Source organism: Papaver somniferum, chromosome 3 (genome assembly GCF_003573695.1).
Source record: "Papaver somniferum cultivar HN1 chromosome 3, ASM357369v1, whole genome shotgun sequence".
Taxonomy (NCBI): domain Eukaryota; kingdom Viridiplantae; phylum Streptophyta; class Magnoliopsida; order Ranunculales; family Papaveraceae; genus Papaver; species Papaver somniferum.
In genome coordinates this window covers 196,675,686-196,691,743 of record NC_039360.1, presented here as the reverse complement: position 1 = coordinate 196,691,743, position 16,058 = coordinate 196,675,686, and the positions used below count along the sequence as shown (strand labels likewise).

At 35.0% G+C, this 16,058-nt stretch overlaps 1 protein-coding gene across 1 annotated transcript; it reads right to left on the bottom strand.

Moving 5' to 3' along the window:
* Positions 1-712: 712 nt before the first annotated feature.
* LOC113358369 (flowering-promoting factor 1-like) lies at positions 713-1,699 on the bottom strand. The gene has a single exon (XM_026601918.1). The coding sequence runs from the start codon at positions 1,553-1,555 to the stop codon at positions 1,253-1,255; it is 303 nt and encodes a 100-aa protein (XP_026457703.1). The 5' UTR covers positions 1,556-1,699; the 3' UTR covers positions 713-1,252.
* Positions 1,700-16,058: the final 14,359 nt, after the last annotated feature.

Sequence of the window (16,058 nt, the reverse complement as noted above, 5' to 3'; positions counted from 1 at the left end):
AATCAGAACCAAAGTCAGCCAAAGAGCTACGTTAACCTGTCTCTCTCGAATATTCTCATTATCTAAGTTTTTCTGAATGAAAATGAACATCAAAGATACATATACCTAAGTACACATAGCAAGATCTACATACAACTTTACTGCTATCAGAAATGTAAAACCTCACGAAAGACTAGCAAGAAACCAAAACAAAGACGACGACTTAGGTGGATCAAAGAAACTCTTACCTGCTCACATTAGCGAAAGCTCGATTGGACAGTACCCGAAAAGAATGTAATATCCGTTAAGACGTGTTGAAGATTCGGCCACTGGCATTTTCCCAAATGCTCCAACATCTATAAATTAGTTACTAATCAACTTTCATCTCAAATTAATATACTAAACAAAAAGCTTAGGGGCCAGGTCTCACAAGAATGTTATGAACTTGTGAAGAGTCCCTTCATTGATGGAAAGATATAAGTATGTCGTGAATCTTATTTGCTTGATCATTTGCTGATATTAGCGCTGATCGATCATTAGCACGCTGATAACGGATTTAAATTAGTAAGCCTAGCTAGACGATGGATTAAAACGGTAAGTTCATGATCAGAAACAAACAGTTGATTATCAAACTTGACTTGGATTAAATTAATCAATCAAACATAGTTAGGATTACATCTCACAACATACATCATCATGCAATCTGTGATTCACTTGAAAAGGCCGCACATAATTAAATAGAAAACAGACAAACTTGATCACTTATTTAACTATTCATAGAAACTACAAAACAGGTTTAGGTTTAAGCCCCATATCATCACACGATCTCCAAACTCCAAATACACAATATTTTACAAACTTTATACAGAATCACACAAAAACAAACAGCTCTTCTCTATAAGCATGCAAAGAGAAGAAGACAGGAAACTAGGGTTATGATTCCACAAAAACCCATTTTTAGCTCCGAACACCAACATTTCCAACCAACTTAAGTAGTTAAGACCAGAGTGTGAAATTTAAAAGATCAGATTGCTTGAACCATCCTTGTATGCATCTGATCAGAGCATCGATTTTCCAATGGTAGATGAAGAACAAGAACAACGAGAAGAAGAAGAAAAGAACAAGAAGAAAAAAACATGATCAGCTCTTTTGAAGAGCTACTTTCAAACCTAACTGTTTGACATGAAAAGTAACAATAAAACCTCGGCACCTGATTTGTATACCGTGTCTATGTATATACGGGTGTCCGTTTCTAACATATATATAGAAGCAATTACGTGTCACGGACATGAAAGGTATCAGGGACCTTGACTACGATATCATACATATGTGTCGATTTGAACTTGGAAAAGTCATTAGGTAGAGAGATCAGATCAATCGAATTTCTTTTGTGAAATTGGAGAAGATCGGCATCATCGTAGTACCTTTCCCAACCTAAAGCGGTTAAAATTCGTTCCAGCTGAGAATAAGATCTTATCTTTTGATTCGTCGGTACATGAACAAGTACCTTGCTAGTAGCCGGATTTTCGACTAGACGAATTACACCATTTTGCTTGAATACCCAAACTCCTGACATTTTCTTTTAACTAATTCTCTCTCGAAGTTTGAGAAAGTAGTACTATTCAGATGAAGTAAGTAGGGTTTGGGAAAATAAACAACAACAAGAAGAAGATGAGTAGGGAAATGATTGTATGATGAGGAATATGATTTAGTGTAGGGTGTTAGGGTTTATATATGAGTTGAGATTATAAGCAAGTTAATAATTTCGGGAGTGGGTTATAAAGGAGAATTATGCTTTGTTTGCCTTTTGGTGGAGAATCTAGATAATGTGGGCCGTATTGGGTTTAATTAGAAGACTACATAAGTGCCACATGGGACCAATATTTTCCTTTTCATAGGGCACAGATACCATCTCTGGGGAGTGACTAGAGCAAAGCAAGTTGGAGAATCACAAAGTGTTTAATATTGGTGATGAATTTTCTCCCTACTGCCCACTTAGGGAATCATTCTTCTTTCCCGTAGCCAGCTTTCCAAATGAATCATACAAATAAACAAACGTTCACTTCCTTGCACGGGGTGTTCACGTGAAATGATAGACCCACACAAAGAGATTGTGACTGTTATTTCAAACATTTTAATATGTGGCTAAAGGATTGGCAACGTAACGGTTCACAGCATCGATAGTTGTGGTAACACCGGGGAAATTTGTTTTTAATTTCACACTTGCTATGAGAGAGGGACGGCCCTGTAATGGGGCTAAATCAGGCCTCAGACTGTTTTAAGTTACGTTATAATCAATAACTATACTTTTTTAGTTCTTGTTAAAAGAGTTTCTTTTATTCGTAACGAGCCGATGGTAAGGTGTCAAATACGATGCTTTCCCGTTTGACTAGCAATGAGTTACAGTAGTTGTCAAATAGGAAAATGGATCATTTATCCAAATATTTTTAAAATATTGTTCAAATGGACGAGTAAAAATTAGTATGGGTGAAATGGACAAAAATAATTTAGTAAGGATGAAACTGGATTCATTCTAGCTTAAACTTAAAATATAGCGAGGATAAAACTGGATGCATCCTGTGTAAATTAAAAAATAAGAAAATGTATTTGAAAATCATATAATGGGTCATTTGTCAAAATATTTTTAAAACATTGTTCAAATGGACGAGTAAAAATTAGTATGGGTGAAATGGACACCAAAAGAATTGCAAGGATGAAACTGGATTCATCCTGACTTTAACTTAAAAAATAGCAAGGATGAAACTGGATGCATCCTGATGTAAATTAAAAATAAGAAAAAATATTTGAAAATGGGTAGGATGAAACTGTTTACATCATGACTATTTTTTCATTTTTTTCCATTTAAACAGTATCAAAATCTAAGTGTCCTTTTCACCAAGGAATTGTTGATTTTGGTCTTTTTAACCAATTTTGTGTCTGAAAATTGGCAGGATAAAACTGTTTACATCCTGGCTATTTATACATTTTTGTCCATTTAAACAGTATCAAAATCTAAGTGTGGTTTTCACCCAGAAATTATTGGTTTTGGTCTTTTTAACCAATTTTGTGTTGTCAAATTCGAATAAACTATCTTTTGCAAAGATGTGAAAAAACAAAAAACAACCGAAAAATAAATTGAGCATGCTTAGTTTTAGCTTGAATTTCTCCCGTCTTACTCTGTAGTCTGTACCTATTATTTCAGCATTCTTAGTTCTATATTGTTTTGCGATAAGGCTACTCTCTTTGTTGTTCAAGGTTTACTTGCTTGCTTCACATTTGGGAATTTCCATTTAAGAAGTTCTTCCCCCCAGTCAGGATCGAGGACTATAATACCATGCCATACTTTTTAGGATAAGATAGCATTTGTAAAAACTAACTCACGAAGTTTGTAGTAACTAGCACTATCATTGAAAATGTAATAATCAACATGGTCAAGGCCGACTCAAAAGCGGACTCGGGATATTCGAAGCTGAACTCAGAGTTCGAGTTAGGTTTTGCTAGGTCTAGAACAAGTGTATAAAAGAGACTTTTTGCTGGACACCAGGGTGGATGATGCAACTCCATCCATGAATTCATATGAATAGTTATTATCCTGTTGCCACCCAGACATAAAGGTGACAACATACAGAGTGGTGTATAACCAAAGTAAAGTTTCTTTTTGTCTATCGGATTAGGTTGGTAGACCCGGAGACAGAATCGTCTCCCAATCAAAAACCAGAGACTTATCTACATCTTTTTTGATTGGTCAAAATTTCCGTAATGAAAATCAAAAGCTCAATGCATATTCCGACAAACAAATATCTCCATATCTGATTCGTAGCCATTGGATTAGTGACATACCCCAGGATCATAATGGTAAGATATTTTGCTCATTTTTGGCCAAGTCACATTTAATGCGCGCACAGATCGCCATAAAACAAGCATCCCATGTCCAAGTGACCAAGCCAACAGTTTGCGTTTTGTTATTTTATTTAGATGGACTAGCCAACTGTTTGGCGACTTGGGATGTGTATACAGGCGAAACGGAGAAGGAAAGAACAAAAGAATTCTTAGAAAGGGAACAAGAGAATACAATGCATTATATAGAAGGAAGTAAGATGTTACATCTCAAAGTCACGCAACAAGTCAAGTATAAGGGCAATTTCCATGACAATCACCAAACTTATTGTTTTGTTGAGCCACATGAATGAACAAATTGTATTCTCCATTATGGAAAACAATATAAAATGAATAAATCTGATGTTTTAGGATTCCACTAGTGATCTTATTAATATAAACTAATAAGAATTGGGTTTCACTAATGATTTAATTAATATAAATTGGGTCCCACTGGATTACTTAATAACAAAACAAATAATAAAATATAAACCATACACATAATAACAGTATTTGGAGAGAGAATTTGTTAGGGGCGTTTGAAGCTTGAACGCCCGCGTTTGTAAATCCAACACCAGCATTTTTGGCACCACCGTGCAGTTTTCCATCACATGTGCTCTGTGTTGTCCATCTCGATGTTCAAATCAATAGATATGTTGATTTGAACATCCAATTTTCATGTTTGTTGATTCCATAGTGAGAGCAAAATGAACAAACTCCAAGTTTGTTCATTCCATAGGAACTGCTCTAACACTCAATTGGAACAGAAATTGAAAACACAACCGATTGTTACACCTGACAGCCATGACATGAACACTTTATTAAGCTAAAGGAGGCGATCAAACAATATACAGTTATACACATTCTTATTATCCCCACAAGATCGGCTTGACGGCTAACATGGTGATAGCTTTATGGGACTCCTATTTCTATTGGCCACTTTGAGTTGGATATGAGTCGTTTGGTGTTTTCTTTTTATTGTTCTCACTTGGCTTTTTGTTCTTTTTCCTTTTCTTTGGGTGATCGATTCCAAAAATCGGTCCCTTTTTTTTTGTCGGTTGTATTTATTGGATTGAGGTACCCCCTTAAGTACCTCTTTTTCGATGAATCCTTTCCTATTGACCGATCAATATATATAAATATATACTCCCTCCATTCCACTTTACTTGATGTTTTAGGGTTTATTTTTTGTTTCAAAATAGATGAGAGTTTTAGTATTTTATCCAAATTCTCTCTGATTTACCCTTACTTTGGAATCACACCAGAGCATAAATTTTCATCGTAATCAACACATAAACAATTACTCAAATTTTTAAATATTTCCAATGGAGGATACATACTCTAATCTATAAAAATTTGGTGCATCCCAAGCAAATTACAATGGGATTGGTAACTTTCTCTAAAATCTAGAAACTAAAAACTAGGTCATTTAATCTTTTTTAAAGGTATTAATATGGGTAGAATTGGAAAAATTTAACTCTCTTTGATGTTTCTTAATCTGCGTGAAAAAGTCTACAACATCAAGTAAAATGGAACAGAGGGAGTATATATATATTTTCTCCCTCAAGTTGAGACGGTGATAAAATACCCAACTTGCTTCTCAAAAAATCAAAAGCTTCCTAACCTCTAGTAAAGACATCTGCCACAAGAAAATCAGTGACACATGGTAGATTCTAAGCATCTTGGAATTAATCAGCTTTCGTATGAAGTGAAATTCAATAACAACATGCTTTATTATACCAAGCAACATTGAATTTAAGGCCTAAGAGATAAAACTCTTATTGTCATATCCAAGAGTTGTAGAATCAGATAGGAAAATATGTAAATCCTTGAGCAACCGTCAGACCCAGAAAAGTTCAGCTACAATATAAAATAATTATCTACTCAGCTCTATGTAATAGTTGGTTGCTTCTTGGAGGACTATGAAATTGGACTTGAAAAAAAAATTGTTAGATCATTTGGATTCCTAATCCAATTAGAATAAGAAAATAAATATACTGCAGTCAAATACACGTGTATAGAAAAATTATCCAAATCAGTAGTTCCCTTCAAATATCAAAGAAATCTCTTAGCAGCAACCAAATTGACAGTTGAGGGTTTGCTCTCATATGCTGGAAAACATGATTAACAACATAAAAAATTTCATGGTCTAATCCAATTGACATACTTAAGTGCACCAACCAAAGATCTTTATCCAATTACATCATCAAGAAGATCACCATCAGTTTTGCTCATTTACGTATGTGCAATAGTTCTAGTAGAACATAGCTGGGCTTCTAACTTTTTTTTTTTTTTTTGTAAAAGGTCCAGGACATTCTTAGAATGAGAAATATGCATAGAATAAGCGTTCTTTTGATATCCATACCCGGAAAATAATGAACGAGACTTAAATCCTTAACATGAAAAGACTTTCAAGTTGAGATATTACCTTGTTGGAGAATACAGATGAAGATCCAATAATTAAGATGTCATCAACAAAAACTAGAGCTATTGTAAGCCACATTTCTAGATGGATTAAGAGGTCTCAACATATGAAGCCTTAAATACGTAAGTATTTTTTTATCCACCCCTTGGAGTTTGTATTAAGAAATAAATAAACTTATGGAGTTGCACACAAAATTCGGTGTGTTCTTGTCTTCAAAGCTAGGAGGTTGAGACATGTATACAACTTCATTAAGATCAAAACTGCAAGACACCATTGCTTATATCAAGTTGTTTAACCATCCGATTATTATGAATGTTATAGAAAGAATAATTCTAATAGTTATTGTCTTTGCGACATGACTAAAAGTCTCTGCATAATGTAATCCTTCTTGTTGATGATAACCTTTTGCAACAAGTCCAGGCTTGTATCTTTCTATGTTTTCATCTGGGTTATGCTTAATATTAAGCACTCATTTACATCACACTAGATCTCGAGCAAAATATGGTCCCATAAGAAACCAAGTGTCAGCTGAGATGAGAGCGTCATACTTAAGTTTTATTGGCTTTAACCTTGGCTAACTGTAATTTTAGATCTTTCTTATCTTGTGTAAAATAAATAGGAACACATTCTGAAATATTGGACATGAAACCAGATAAGATATCTAGTTGAAATATAATTTTTATTTTTAAAAATTCTATTTTTACCCCTGGTTGGCATATGATGATTTTCAACAACTGGCAGAGGAGATGCATATGAGGTTTCAATATAAATATGGATGGTAAGAGAAGTACTTGTTGTGGTTTTGACAGAAAGTGACTTATTAGTGACATGAACATAAGTAGTACCACCTGAAATACTTGCAGAAGAAATAGTTAATATGTGCAAAACACTTGTCAAAATGCAGAAGAGAAATTTGTGATTCAGTATAGAAAATGAAATTACTTGAAAGCGCGAACATGAAGTAAACTCCGATTAAAGGTGACATGTTTTGAAATGTAGACTCTTCTGGATTAAGGATCAAATTATATATATATCCCTTCTGGGAAGAATAACCAAGAAAAATGCATAATGTACATCTTGGTACTAATTCAGAATGAGTGAGAGGTTTTAACCAAGGATAACATGCACATTCATACACCTTCAAGCTATCATAATTTGGTGCAATACTATAGAATTTCTCATAAGGGGATATGAATGACAAATAAGCTGCATGAAGTTTATAAATAAAATAATTGGTTGTATGAATAACATATACCCAGAATGAATCAGATGGATTGGATTATAGTAATAGAGTTCTACATATACATGCTAGTGGTTATGCTTAGATTCAGCTATACCGTGTAATTATTGGTGTGAGCACAATTATACAAATATATAATACCACTTCTCAAGTGTATATAACTTAGCTTATTGTTAGTGAATTCAGCTCCTCTGCAAGTTCTAATTACTTTTATTTGTAAATCAAAGTAATTTTCAGCTTGTGTTTGAAAGCAGTAAAAGTTGTAGTAAAATCTAAGTTTTTCCATAAGGGAAAAATCCAGGAGTATTTGTTGTAATCATCAATGATATCCAAATAATAATTTGAGTAAAACTACTATTTGATGTTACGTGTCATGGCTCCCGTAAATACATGTGAAAGAGTTGCAATAACTTAGTGGACACAGAAAAGGGATGTTTGTGACAAATATGGGTTCAAAATGCTTTTTTTTTTTATATCATCCCCATACATTCGAACTTAATAATAACCATATCTTAATTTATTTGCGAGAAGAATAAAGCACCATGTAAAACGTCCAATAGGAAATCAATAACCGAAATAAGAAACTTATCACTCACAATAACTTGGTTTAAAGGGTTTGGACTTAATATTCAAAGGGTTTTGGATATTCACATGTTATGAACATCAAGGAAATAAAAATATGTATATTTCTGGGAAGTACGAATATGGTTCTGGATGCAAGTCATCTGTAAAGGTGGATTTCCTTCGCTATAGTGGTCGACGAACAAAAGCATATACTCAGAAATATACATATTTTTATTTCCTTGATGTTCACAAGTGGGGTAGTACCTTCCAATAGAGTTTCGGAACCAAAACCCTTTGATAGGTACTACTCTACTTGTGAACATCAAGAAAATACAAATATGTATATTTCTGAGTATATGCTTTTGTTCGTCAACCACTAGAGCGAAGGAAATCCACCTTTATAAAATACTTGCATCCAGAACCATATCAGTACATCCCAAAAATACAAAATTCCTTATATCAAATTTGCTGATGATGAGCGTGGTGCATGTATTATGTATATGAGACCTATTCGAAATCAGTATATAAGAGAAAAAAATGAAAAAAAAACTAGTTACAATTTAAACTAGAGTACAAAGGTTCTTATCAGTTTTCTTATTATACTTTTATGCTAGCATGGACTTCCGTAAGTGGTTCATTTTCACTATGATACGATTTTGTGTTTGGTGTTTGCAGCAGAAGTGGTGCCATTAGTTGAGAAAAATCAACAAATAATTGATTATGTGAATTTAATATCGTTTGACTATATAAAGGTTTGCAACATAAACTTCATGCTAATGAATCCTTACCAATCTTTATTCCTTATGTCTTATCATACGAAGGATAAGTTCCCCACGAGACGTCGTATACTCCAAGACTTAATAGTGGGGACCGTGATTCCAAACAGTCAAGATGATCCATATTATTATCATATAAATGATTCTGGATATCCCCATCAAAGCAGCATAACCTATCAATAATATGGTTATGTATCGATTGTTGAAAAAGAAGGCCCAAGTCATCCATTATTTAGTTATGATGTACAAGTAATACATCATTCAGACAATATAAGAGGTGATACCATGGATTTATGTAATATGTGATATTGTTTATATTATGTCAATATAAAGAATTGAAACAAGCTAATAATGTTATTTGGATATAATATTTTTATTGAAGCAAATAAAACCACAATCATATCTATTCTATTATATTATATAAAGAGAACTCTACTTAGTTGAAGATGCAAATTTTATTTCTCATTTTGCCCCTTTTATATCTCGTTAGGAATATATATGTTGTTGATATTATTGAGGGGTAGTTTGGACCAGGAAAGATTTGTCAATTTACATAAATGTAAATAGTGTGTCAGAGCATTGCTCGGTCGAACTCGCATGCGTTGCTATCTCAAGCATGTTTGTCAATATTAGTGCTCAAAACTATATATCTTGATTTCTAATTTACTTATGACTAAGTCTCGGTCTAGGATAGTCAAGTGTAGTTCAAGCTCCATACTCCATGGCGATCATCTTACGAAGACGAAGAACTACTCGAGGAACCGGTGGAACTTCATCCTGTTAGAGCATTGCTCGGTCAAACTCGCACGCGTTTTTATCTCAAGCAAGTTTTTCAATGTTAGTGATCAAAACTATAAGTCTTGATTTCTAGTCTCTATAGCTAAGGTCTCGGACTAGGATAGAAAGTGTAGTTGAGTTCAAGAACTCCATGGTAATCATCATACAAGACGAAGAACTACTCAAAGAACTGGTGGAACTTCATCGACTAAAAGTTATGTGGAGACTTGAATTTATCTATCACTCAAAAGTCTATTTATCTCCTATCTTCAGACAAAAGTCGTTTTGCTATATAGAATTTGATTATACACATTTGGTATTTCGATTCGAATTTATCTCGCCTATCTATTTCTAGAAATATGTGTTGGTATGCTTTTGCTTTATCCAAGTTCATCTTTACCTAGTGACGAAAGTCATGTTATGTTTCAATCACTTTGAAAATTGCTCTGACGAAAAATGGTTTATGAATAACAGCTATATAACGTCCTATGAGAATGTTTCAATGATTGAAATTAGAGTTTAGATTATATAACCATTGGTGGATATAAGCATTGTTGTGGAAACACATATATGTATAAGTCCTTATTCCTTGAACCGAACTTAGCGAACTTTGTTGATCAAGAGAACCGGAATAGTGGCGTGAGATAAGTCCGCGAACTCATTCCGCTAACCCAGTCCGCGATCTGGCATAAGTTCTCGACCTCAGAAAATCTGCTGGAGTTTGTGAACTCGTTCTGGGAACTTAAGTCCGCGAACCCAGTCTGCGAACTTGAGTTGGTTATATCTAAAAACGATTGTTCTTGAACTCATGTTTATATAAACTAAGGAATGCTTTTGCAAACCTTGGCAATAAAGTACATGAAACGATTCGAGTGAATCAAATCGCTTTTGCTTCGATTGTGTCTTGTGTAGTTACATAAGATCTAAGCAATTGAACAACTCTCTAACTAGTTCATTTGAGTCATTTGAACTAGTTATGGTGAAGAATAATATGGTTGTTATGAAATTGCTCATATGGCTAACCATTTTGTTAACTATTATTGAACCAATAAATGTACAAGTTTGGGTGCGGTTACACAAACCTAAAACGTGCATTTCATTTTGTGTAACAAGCTAAGTTTTCGATCCAACGGTTGAAAGATATTATCTTGAATCTAATCAGGTTTTCATCTAACGGTGAATATTGGATGCTTTGTTACTAAGCTAACATTGATTTCAAACCCTGATTTGAAAGACTATATAAGGGAGAACTCTAGCAACTGAGAAACCTAATCCCCACACTTTATGTGTGATACTAGTTGTGCTAAGCTTTAGTCGATTCTCCTTTAACCTTTGGTTTCTTCTTCTAAACCAAGTTAACGACTTAAAGACTTCATTGGGATTGTGAAGCCAGAACGATACTACTTTCTCGTAGTTGTGTGATCTGATCTTGCCATTTTCTATCGTACGAGATCAGTTGAAAGAATTGGCTGGAGATATATCTCCGATAGCGCAAGATAAAAAGTAATCACAAACATTTTCGTCTCATCTTTTGTGATTCCACAATATCTTTTTTCCCTGCGTCAATTAAGATTATTGTGAGGTGATTGATAGTACTAGGTTGTTCTTCGGAATATAAGTCCGGGTTATCAATTGGTTCATGTTCACTTGATTTATCAAAATATGGAACAAAACTCGTACGTATATTCGTGGGATACGGATTTATCTATTACCGTAGACTTTTCTGTGTGATACATATTTGTCTATTAAATTCTTCGACTTTGGGTCGTAGCAACTCTTAGTTGTGGGTGAGATCAGCTAAGGGAATCAAGTGCGTAGTATCCTGTTGGGATCAGAGACGTAGGAGCATAACTGTACCTTGGATCAGTGTCGGATTGATTGGGGTTCAACTACAGATCAGACCGAAGTTAGTTTGGAGTAGGCTAGTGTCTGTAGCAGCTTAATACAGTGTGTGTTCAATCTGGACTAGGTGCCGGTGTTTTTCTGCATTTGCGGTTTCCTCGTTAACAAAATTCTGGTGTCTGTGTTATTTCTATTTCGCATTATATTTTGTTATATAATTGAAATATCACAGGTTGTGAGTTGTTCAATCAATTAGAATATCCGACCTTTTGGTTGTTGATTTAAATTGATTGACACTTGGATATTAGTATTTGGTACCATCCAAGTTATCTCTCTAGTATTTGATAAAGACTCGCAGATTTCTATTTGCTTGAGTATATATCAAATCGAGAGATTGAGATATAAACTCTTTGATATAGTTTTTATCTAGATTGAGTCTGACTGTCTAGTTGATTCTCTAGAAAGTATATTGGAGTTTGTCCATACAGATTTCTAAGCGAAATATTGGGTGTAGTTTTTGTACCCCTGCTTTTTCAATTGGTATTAGAGAAGGAAAACATGTTTAAGACCTTACAAGTCTGTGTTTGTAGCGATCTGACTCTATGGACAGAGGTGATATCTCAATAAACTTACCACCAGTCTTCGATGGCTCTAATTACTTATGGTGAAAAATTTCTATGCGATCTTTTCTTCAAGCACGTGATTTTCAATCATGGGTATATGTAGTTAATGGCTATAATGCTCCCGTTGTGGCAGTTGGAGATGTAAACGTTCCGAAGGACATTGGTGAATACACCCCTGTCGAGATAAATGTTGCAAAGAAAAATTCCGACGGTTTGAATGCCATTACCCCAAATCTTCAGCACCATGTGTCAAATTTCACCAAGTCTAAAGAAGCTTGGGATATCTTAGAAACCGTATTTGAAGGAAATACCAGCGAAAAGGAAGCTAGGCTTCAAAACCTTAATTCCGATTCGGAAAACCTTCGTATGGAAGATGAATAAACATTTGATGAGTTTAATCACAAAGTGTATGAAATTGTTAATGCATCTTTTGCGTTGGGTAAGACTATTCCTGAAAAGGACATTATGATGAAAATTCTCAGATCGCTGCCATTTAGATACGATTATAAGAAGCATACCATCGTTGAGGGAAATAACCCAGATAATCTCTCCAGAAATATACTGGTTGGGAAGCTTAAGATCTTTGATCATGAGAATTCATCCAAATCTAAGGATGTTGCGTTCAAAGCACTAAAGGACACTAAATTACTTGATAAAAGTAAAAAAGTTTATATCTCTGAAGACGATCACTCTGAGACAGATTCATCAGATGAAGATATTGACAAATCAGTCTCGATGATCACAAGACAGTTTAGGGATTTTCTGCTGAAGAAAAGTAAACGGTTTTCCAGAGATAAGCCTAAGGCATCAGTCAAACCTTATAATCGTATTCCTCCTAAAAATAGGGATATTGATGAAACTGATGACGAGGATATGCCTCAGTGCTTTAAGTGTAAAGGATTTGGTCATTTTGCAAACGAGTGCCCAAATCGTATAAAATACACTAGGAACAAAGGTCTTGCTGCAACTCTTGATGAAATGTCTGACAACTATGAGTCTAATGAAGACGAGAAATCAAGTGTTGCACTTCTCGGTGAAAATATTGATTTTGATAACTGTATCAATACATACATCAATCTCGATATTCTTTCAGAAGGAAACCCAACTAATCCAGAAGAAAATATTGACCCGTTCTTTGGAAACTCTATTTGTAATGTTGCAGGTTCTAATATGTGTCTAGCTGCGTGCACATCTCAGAAGCCTGACTTTTATCCTAGTTTGACGTGCTCGTATTGTTCTCTAAAGGGTCATGAACTTTCAAAGTGTTACAAGTACAAACACCAATTGAGGCACGTCAACAAACTTCAACAAAGAGCAAATCAATTAGAAAATAAGCTTAAACTTGCTCGAAAGACCGCTGAGGTATGTAAGAGTTTATCTTCGTCTAAGAAGTTAGTTTCCAAGGATAAACCAAGACCATTAGAGAAGAAAGTATGGTCGAGTCGTTTTGATAGACAGAGGTCTGTGGATTCTTCTCAAGAGGAAAATGGTGGACAAATTGTTGTTCACTGCAATGCAACTTGATTGTGTTTTTTTGAAAATTTTGTCTCATGTGCCTGATCAAAAGAGACAAGATTTTGTACCTCTCAGGCTTTAGGAAAAGTTTTTTTTCTCTTCTTCTTTTCTTAGTTTTTTTTTAAGTCCTTGTCTATCAATAAAAGAGGGTTATTATCAATAATTCTACTCTTTATATGGTTAAGAGTTGGACGTGTACGAACTTGTTTAAAGGTTTCGAAACTCTAAATTCCTTTTTCCTTCCTTGAAACTTCTTTTTATCTCAAGACTACTTGTTGAGATTGTGATTTCCTCTGACAAACCCATACGCCTATGGATGCTCCAAGTACCATGTCTTCTGATGGAAAGGATGTTAATATGATTGTCAAGCCATCAATCATGAAGGAAAAAGATAAATCTCTGTTAGCTCCGACATTGAAAAGAAAAATAAGGAATGTGAGGAAGCCAAGAGCCATTTCTTCAAACTCTCAGAAGTTTTTTGATGTTCTTGAAGTGATGAAGGAGATGCGAAAGGAGATTCAACAAATAAAGGCTTTTGTGTATAAAACTCATGAGATTCAGAAGGACCTGGTTCGACATCAGCCAAGAAGGTTTATTGATATAAACTCCTACCTTAATGAACCTTATGTCCCAATGGTTGTTGACGATGAGGAGTTCGGGTCCCCTTCCCTTCATCGACCAAATGCTAGATAGATTAGATGGACGTAGCCATTATTGCTTTTTATATGGATACTGTGGTTATAATCAGATTGTTATTGCCCCAGAAGACCAAGAGAAAACCACTTTTACATGTCCCTTTGGTACCTTTGCGTATAGACGCATGCCTTTCCGGCTATGTAATGCCCCTTCGAGCTTTCAGTGTTGTATGTTGAGCATATTTTCTGACATGGTAGAATGGTTCTTAGAGATCTTTATGGATGATTTTTCAGTGTTTGGTTCGTCTTTCGATGAGTGCTTGCATCATTTGTCATTAGTTTTGACTAGGTGTGAGGAAAAGAATTTAGTGCTTTTGGGAGAAATGTCACTTCATGGTTCGTTCAGGAATTGTTCTAGGGCATATCGTATCTTCGAAGGGTATAAAGGTAGATAGAGCCAAAGTTGACCTTATTAAAACTTTACAGGTCCCAAAAACCGTAAGATATATTAAGTCATTCTTAGGGCATGCAGGTTTTTATCGTCGATTTATCAAGGATTTTAGCTTGATTTCCAGACCTCTTTGCAATTTTCTTGCAAAAGACGTTAAGTTTGTCTTTGGTGATGCTTATTTAGAGGCTTTTGAGAAGCTTAATACTTTACTCACTACCACCCCCATAGTCCAGGAACCCAACTGGAACCTACCCTTTGATATCATGTGTGATGCTTCAGATTATGCTATTGGTGTTGTGTTAGGTCAGCGAGAAAAAAAATTACTTCATGTGATTTACTATACTAGCAAAACTCTGAATGATGCACAGTTGAACTATACCACTACCGAGAAGGAACTATTAGCCATTATGTTTGCCTTAGACAAGTTTAGACCATGTCTCTTAGGTTCTAAGATCGTAATATATACTGATCATGCTGCTTTAAAATATCTTCTCTCTAAAAGGGATACGAAACCTAGATTGATTAGGTGGATCCTTTTGTTGCAAGAGTTTTCTCCAGACATTAGAGACAAAAAGGGTGCCGAAAATATAGTAGCAGACCACTTGTCTAGGCTAGTTGTTGATTCCCCTGATGATTCCTTTCATGATGAACAACTGTTCTTTGTTACCCAATTACCTTGGTATGCAAATATAGTGAACTATCTTGTTACTGTTTGAATGCCCCATCATTGGGGTAAACAAGATCGTTCTAGGTTTTTAGCCGAGGTGAAGCACTTCTTTTGGAATGATCCTTATTTATTTAAGTATTGTCCCGAACAGATTATTAGGAGATGTGTACCTGAGAGTGACCAATCCAGTATTATTTCCTTTTGTCATGATCATGCTTGTGGGGGTCACTTTAGTGCTAAGAAGACAGCTGCTAAGATATTGCAGTGTGGATTCTATTGGCCTTCGTTGTTTAAAGACTCCCACAGTTACTGTGTTACTTGTGAAAGTTGCCAGAAATTAGGAACCATTTCCCGTAGGAACATAATGCCCTTCAAACCTTTTTTAGTTGTTGAGGTCTTTGATGTGTGGGGTATTGACTTTATGGGTCCGTTTACTAATTATTTTGGTAACTTATACATCCTTGTCGCTGTAGACTATGTCTCTAAGTGGATTGAGGCGCTTGCGTGTAAAACCAATGACCACAGGGTTGTGATTGAGTTCTTGAAAAATAATATACTTACACGTTTTGGTACACCGCGAGCTATAATTAGTGATGGAGGGTCGTACTTTTGTAATTGACCTTTTAGGCTTTTGATGAAGAAATATGGTATTACACATAAGGTAGCTACCCCATATCATCCACAGACT

Excerpts from the sequence above, each read along its gene's own strand:
- LOC113358369 (XM_026601918.1), bottom strand. The coding sequence starts at position 1,555 with ATGTCAGGAGTTTGGGTATTCAAGCAAAATGGTGTAATTCGTCTAGTC.